This window comes from Anguilla rostrata, unplaced genomic scaffold (assembly GCF_018555375.3).
Source record: "Anguilla rostrata isolate EN2019 unplaced genomic scaffold, ASM1855537v3 scaf0294, whole genome shotgun sequence".
NCBI classification, from domain to species: Eukaryota; Metazoa; Chordata; class Actinopteri; order Anguilliformes; family Anguillidae; genus Anguilla; species Anguilla rostrata.
Window position 1 is genome coordinate 1 of NW_026985827.1, and position 7,867 is coordinate 7,867.

Below are 7,867 nucleotides of genomic sequence, written 5' to 3' on the forward strand. Positions count from 1 at the left end.
TTTCAAACATGAAACTAATTCATAAATGCCAGGTACTATAATCATCACACATTGACACCAATGTTACAGTTTTTCTCATATGCCAAATGCTTTCATCCATATCTCATATATTGTCCTACACAAACACGCTTTCAGCAAATAGAAGCTCGTTCATCACACCAGCCTTCAAGTAGAGTGGCACATTTAGCATTTATGTGTCAATACACATGACAAAAGCTTCTCTAATGAGACATCAGTTCATTATTAAGGCTGTCTACTGTCAATGTGAGTTTTACAGTACATCTGAGATTTGATCCTGTTACAGTCTGTTTATATGAATAGACTGCTAATGTCCTTAGTGATCTCTCCGCACTGCTTGTCGCTTGTTGAAAGCTCAGTATATACCCGCTGATCACACAGAATTCACTCAGATTATGACTAGTGCTACAGCTGTTACGTGGTGTTAGACTCACCATCTGTCTGGCCATAAAGTAGAGCTTTCAGTTTGGGGTCTTCATGGAGGAGATACTGTCTGTTCAGTGCCTGGACCAGCTCACCTGCCAGGTGAGCCACCCTGCCGCCGGTGAAGGAGACATTTAAATGACAAATAAAACTGGTTCTGCTGTGGAAAGCTGGCAGCAAAGGTGAGTGCGTAAATATGCAGCCTTACCCGATGGAGTGCTCAAAGCGGTTGTGGGAAGATCCTGGGTATACAAAATAGACAGTCCCCAACTGGCTGATGTAGCGCAGCCTCTGGAACTCAGGTGTGTCGATGATGCGGACCAGGTATGGATGCATCTCGATGCTGCCATGGATGGGGTCATTGAAGATCTGTAATGCAGGAAAATCATTGAATCTATCTGCAACAGGACAGAGCTCAAATGTATTTAGTGAAGACCAAAAATAACAAAAATTCTATTTTTTTTATTCTAACTTGCCTTGTATGGTTTGCTTGTTACTCCTGCCATTCCTGTACAAATACAAAGACAACTAGGGGAATTCAATCAAAGAATTTCTTGGTTATACTAGCCTGAGCCGGGGCAATAGCATTATATATTGTCTCACCAAGCACACGTGGTAGCCAAGCATCGGGCAGCGATTGGAAAATGAAAAAATGCCACTGTCACATGATTGTCCAGAAGAATGTGTCAGTCGCTGTGGGAGGATCATGCTTACGTGCACAGGTGGGGAAGGAGTTCCACAAAAACCTGCAACCTTTCCAGAAGAGTCTGTGAGAGTGATGCTGTAGTTGGTGATCTACTTGTTTTGGCAGCAGTGCAGTGCACTGGTAATGAACTGGTCTTATAACCTAAAAGTCATAGGTTTGATTCCCGGGTAGGACACTGCCATTGTACCCGTGAGCAAGGTACTTAACCTGCATTGCCTCAGTATATATCCAGCTGTATAAATGGATGCAATGAAAATGCCATGTAGAAAGTTGGATAAGAGCATCTGTTAAATACCTGTAATGTAATGTTGTGTTGGAGGAGCAACTCCTGTTCACTCACGGACATGCTAGCAGAAAAAGGGACAAACAACAAGTCCGTCATTCAAATCCATTTTGAGATGCACTTAGTGTCCTTCAAATCAGGGGAACACTTTTTATAAATAGAGACAAAAAACTCCATATTGTTCAGCACAACTAGTTTCATCTGATTTCATGATTTCAACTTTAAAATACAAGGGAATACAGGTACAACAAGACAGACACACCATTACCTGTTCAGTTCCAAAAATGAAAGTATTTGAAAGAAAGAAAATCATCTGGTAGGCACTCACATGGCAAGACAAAGTGCAGCAGAATCCATTCAATCAGATAAAACCAGCTATGTTGAACAGTTGTGTTCTTTATTTTTATCTCTCTTAATAAAATGGCTGGTGCTTCCCTGTATTGATAGACATGAGTGTGTCTCAAAGTGGGTTTGATTGACAGACCTGCTGTTTGTCCCTTTATCTGCAGAATTAGTTATTAATTCATACTTTTAAATGCTTTAGGAATTGTTATTACTCAGCTTATGCTTGGATAATGGTAAGCATGCTTGGTTCTTCTGTAGCAGTTTATTTTGTTTCATATAAACTTGTACCTCTCTGAATGAAAACAGACACTCATTACATTACATTACATTACAGGCATTTAGCAGACGCTCTTATCCAGAGCGACGTACACCAAGTGCATTAGTTAAGGTGCAGAGGTGCAAAAGAAACACACTAGAGTGAAGTAAAGATCGTAGTGCCAGAAGCGACCACATAGATCAGGACTCCAACCCTGTAGAGTAACCTGTTCAGCAAACAACAATCCTACCAAGTACAAACTAGCACTCAACACCAACGTAAACAAAATCATCTTTATTTCAATACATGGGTAGTTCATTAGATCTGGCCTTGTCTTTAAAGATTATCGGGCCATACGTTTATACATTTCAAAAGTATTTTTTGCAATTCATTCCAGTCATGGGGGGCAGAAAAGTTATATGAGAAGCAACCAAGGGAGCTATTTGCTAGGGGGATGCTTAGGAGTATGTGTGTGGAGGTTCAGGTATTGTACATGGAGGAGGATGTATGTAAGAGCTGTTGCAAATAAGGAATGGTCAAAGCAAAAAGGTTTTTTTATATGAGAGTGAATCAATGAAGTGTACATCTAGTATGCAACGAAGGCCAGTTCATGGAGGAGTACAGGGTACAATGACAGGTTTTAAAAGCGCCATAGTGGCAAATCTGATGGCAGAGTGGTACAGGGCATCAAGTTACTTTTGGGCATATTTGCAAGCTGATCTATAAACAGCATCTCCATAATCAAACAGGGATAAAGTGGTCATCTTTACCACTCTTGGCAGAGTAAGTGAAAGATGAATGGTTACGGTAAAGAGAGTTGTGTCTGAAAGAGAGCTGTTTAACTTTTGACTGTAATTTGGCTAGCTGTGATGGAAATGATTATGTGCTGTCCAACCAGATTCCTAGATAGGTATACGATGTGACCAGTTTTTATGGGGTGTGGAGCAGAGATGGGGTTGTTCTTTCCAAACCACATGACTTTAGTCTTGAAGCTGTTCAATGTAAAATGCAAATTCATGAAGGCTTTTTGACTAAGGAGGAAACTATCCTGAAGAGACCTTAAAACTGAATCTGAGGAATGACGAACTAAAGAACTGTATCATTGGCATGCATGTGAATGTGAGACCTAAGATTGAGACTTGAGGTGACTTGCATGCAGGATAGGATACTGTACATTTCAAAGAAATTCATACGTTGCTTGTTTAAAAACTTCTCAAGAATTTTCGACACACATGATAAGATGGAAATAGGTCGATAACAATTCAAATCAGCCTGAGCCCCTTCTTTAAACAGTGGATGTACTGTGGCTGTAGGAGTTTCAGCAGTATGAAATGACAGATTAAAAATACTATATGAGAGTGGGGCTGCAATGATGGGAGGTGCTACTGTTAAGAGAAATGGATCACGGCCATCCAGACCAGCTGGCTTCCTGGGATATAGAGTCAAGAGTTCTTTTAAAACCTGGGATTCAGTGACAGGTTTCATGGAGAAACTGTAGAGGGGCTTGCATAGTAGTAATACAGATAGACTGAGCAGAAGCATTCTGAGCAGAAGCTATAGAGCTGGGTGAGTAATTTGACATGGCTTTGTCAGAGAAACCAGAATCGATAAAGGACTGGTTAATGAGCTCAGCCATACCCTTCTTATCAATGACAACAGAGCCATCAGAGTTCATTGAAGTGGCTAGGTTGGATGCTAAATAAATGTCACAATGGAGCTTATTTAAAACACTCTAGCTTCAGCCATACTATATTCTGTAATTTGCAACATGCAGTACAACTTGGTTGCACACTCTGCTACTACTAGTACATTCTGTCATTGGTGGCATGAAATACTGTGTTAGGTTTAACCTGCGAAGGGTGTGTCTGGAAATAAATAAATACAAAAATGAGTTGAGAAAAGAAATACCCATTTATGTCAGATTTGACTTATTAATCTGTTTATTTATTTTTCTATTATCTATTAAATTATTTCTTTCTTTCTCTGTACAGTCATTTATTTTTTACACTTTTCTTGTACTTATTTATTCATTTATTACTTTTAATTAAGGTCCTTCATAAATCTCGACAAAAGATTTGGAATATAAGGAAATAAAGTGCTCATTCATGTCCTCATACTGCACCAGCTGATTGTCATATTTGGGCACGTCTGCACTCAAATATTTTCAGTTTTGGAAAGGTGCAGCTGAATTCACTCAATCAGGTGAAACCGGTTGTGTTGAACAATTGTGCTCTTCATTTTGATCTCACCTGTTGATATGGTTGGCACTCCCCTGCTTTGATGGGCACTTATACAGTAAACAGTGAAAGTCTCCAACTACATGATGGAACCCAATCCAAGAGGGAGGCACTTGACATTGAAAAATATGAAACAAACAGGTATAAGAAGACAGGCACACCTTTACTGGGCGATGGCACCTGTCCAGGCAACACAATAAGACAATAGCATTCTCACAGGTAACAAAACTGAATAATAATTCAGGCGGTGCCTGCAATGTTCTTTTTCATGCTCAGTGATGTTAAGGGGACATACGGGAAACTGCATTACATTACAAACACATAACACTCTTTTCTAGACCGATGTATAGAGATGGAGAACTTCAGTGTAACTCTCTATTCTGTCAGCCAGTTTCAGATAATTTGTTTAATGGCCACAACTCTAATAATCCTGAACAAAGACTAATCTTTATTACATATCGCATGGGCTGATTTGCCAACAAACATACAGTTTGGTTTTTACTTATTGTACCTTGTCTTCAGTGTTTTTCTCTCAGTGTTCATTAATTGGTGTGTATGACCAAATATGTGAGTTTAATTAGCTACTTTTCCTCCCATTCCTTCAACATCTTCCAGTTACAGAACATTGATATTTTATTTGTTTTTGTGATTTGCTAAAAAAATAAATAAGCAGCAATTTTCCATGCAGATTTTTTAACAATATACTGAGTTAGTAGTTCTATGAATATTTTGACTAACATCTGAACATTCCTGATTTGTAGTATTTATTTATAATTCATCTTCACAATTGGTCCTTGATTTTGGTTATGAATTCCAAGTGCCTTTTATAAATGTTTTAATTATTTTGGCAAGGGTCTATGTATTTTCTCTTGCAATAATATTTCTTCATTTAGATACTTGACTTCAAAATGTCCCTGAGAACTTTCACTTAACTACCCAGTTATCTTTCTACTATAGAAGATCCACTCTTAGCTGAGTGTGACTGTAGTTTCAGACTCAGGTATGTGTGATCCAGGTTCAGGGCCAGCTGTGCACATCTGAAGCCAAGACCACTGCCTTTACCCTGAAGGAGACAGGAGGTGGCTTGGACAGTGACCCAAAAGGATCAGCACCCCCTCCCCTCTAGCCAGCCTTGCAAGTTATAATGTCTGCTGACTGCACATCCAAGACCTATGCATATCACATTAGTTAGGTGCCGTTCTGTGTGTAGACTATATGGAGTAACAGAAATGTAAATAATTAGGCAAGACAGCTTGTGCTTAAAAGGTTTTGTAATGAATTAGGTATTTTATTATTTATTGGCAGTACATGTTTAAAAGAAAATTTCAAGAGTTGACCCATATAAGACTATAGGAGAACCCTCCCCCATAAACATACACAGCAAACACATCTCTCCACTCTCCCTACACAGAAACCAGTCCATTGAGGCACAACATCTTTTTCATAGAAAGCTTAGGTGCAAGCACTCATCCTTGGTGTGATGGTACGTTGTAAGGCAGTGGTCTCAAACTCAGTGCCATGGAGGGCCGTGTGTATGCTGCTTTTATTCCAGCCTCAGATATTGATTATATAATTAGTTCAATTATTTGCAGAATTATGGATGCAGGTTTGTACATAATGGTGACCTGACGTCTATGGTGACCCGCAATGACTAAATAAAAATTTGCTTATATTCTGTGCTTCAATGCAGTTAAATGCATGTGGCTGAATGAGTAATTGGGCTCAATTAAGGCAGCATTAATTGGTTGGAATGAAAACCTGCATACAGACGGTCCGCCATGGCAGTGAGTTTGAGACCACTGTTCTAAGGAGTGTGATGTATCCCAGCCTGCAGGATAACCCCACATATCCCAGCCTGCAGGATACTGAAATAAATGTGTACAGAAATGAATGATAAAGGAAATAAATAAATACAAAAATGAGTTGAGAAAATAAATAGGCAAAAATACCCATTTATGTGAAGATGTTACCTATTAATGAATTAATTTATTTTTGTATTATCTATTAAATTATTTATTTAGTTCTCTGTACAGTCATTTGTTTTTACATTTTTATTGTACTTATTTATTTATTCATTTATTATTCTTAATTAAGGTCCTTCATGAATCTCAACAAAAGATTTGGAAAATAAGGAAATAAAGTGCTCATTCATGTCCTCATTCGACACCAGCTGATTGTCATAGCTGGGCACGTCTGCACTCAAATACTTTCAGTTTTGGAAAGATACAGCTGAATTCACTCAATCAGGTGAAACCGGTTGTGTTGAACTATGTAGCTGGGCTGGCAAAGTAGTACTCCTGATAGACTGAGCAGAAGCATTCTGAGCAGAAGCTATAGAGCTGGGTGAGTCGTTTGACATGGCTTTGCCAAAGAGAAAACAAGAATTGATAAAGGACTGGTTAAAGAACTCAGCCATAACCTTCTTATCAATGACAACAGAGCCATCAGAGTTCATTGAAGTGGCTAGGTTGGAAGCTTAATAAATGTCACAAAGTAGCTTATTAAAAACACTCTAGCTTCAGCCATACTATATTCCGTCATTTGTAGCATACAGTACAACTTAGTTGCAAACTCTGCTACTACTAGTACATTCTGTCATTGGTGGCATGAAATACTGTGTTAGGTTTAACCTGCGAAGGGTGTGTCTGGAAATAAATAAATACAAAAATGAGTTGAGAAAAGAAATACCCATTTATGTCAGATTTGACTTATTAATCTGTTTATTTATTTTTCTATTATCTATTAAATTATTTATTTCTTTCTCTGTACAGTCATTTATTTTTTACACTTTTCTTGTACTTATTTATTCATTTATTACTTTTAATTAAGGTCCTTAATAAATCTCGACAAAAGATTTGGAATATAAGGAAATAAAGTGCTCATTCATGTCCTCATACTGCACCAGCTGATTGTCATATTTGGGCACGTCTGCACTCAAATATTTTCAGTTTTGGAAAGGTGCAGCTGAATTCACTCAATCAGGTGAAACCGGTTGTGTTGAACAATTGTGCTCTTCATTTTGATCTCACCTGTTGATATGGTTGGCACTCCCCTGCTTTGATGGGCACTCATAAAGCAAACAGTGAAAGTCTCCAACAACATGATGGAACCCAATCCAAGAGGGAGGCACTTGACATTGAAAAATATGAAACAAACAGGTATAAGAAGACAGGCACACCTTTACTGGGCGATGACACCTGTCCAGGTAACACAATAAGACAATAGCATTCTCACAGGTAACAAAACTGAATAATAATTCAGGCGGTGCCTGCAATGTTCTTTTTCATGCTCAGTGATGTTAAGGGGACATACGGGAAACTGCATTACATTACAAACACATAACACTCTTTTCTAGACCGATGTATAAGTGGAGAACTTTGGTAAAATCTCTTTTTGTCACCGTTTCAGATAATTTTTTTAATGGCCACAACTCTAATAACCTGAACAAAGACTAATCTTTATTACAATCGCATGGGTGATTTGCCAACAAAATACAGTTTGGTTTTTTCTTTTTGTACCCTTTTTTCAGGTTTTTTCTCGGTTCATTAAATTTGGGGTGTATGCCCAAAAATGTATTTAATTTGTACTTTCCTCCCATT

The 7,867-nt window shown here is 38.3% G+C and overlaps 1 protein-coding gene across 1 annotated transcript; it reads right to left on the minus strand.

Moving 5' to 3' along the window:
- Positions 1-417: 417 nt before the first annotated feature.
- Positions 418-1,056, minus strand: LOC135246427 (deoxynucleoside triphosphate triphosphohydrolase SAMHD1-like). Its single transcript, XM_064319884.1, has 3 exons — positions 918-1,056; positions 650-810; positions 418-553 (listed from the first exon to the last, which is right to left on the minus strand). Exons 1-3 carry the CDS (start codon positions 945-947, stop codon positions 433-435), a joined length of 312 nt encoding a protein of 103 aa, XP_064175954.1. The 5' UTR covers positions 948-1,056; the 3' UTR covers positions 418-432.
- Between the last annotated feature and the right edge of the window lie 6,811 nt (positions 1,057-7,867).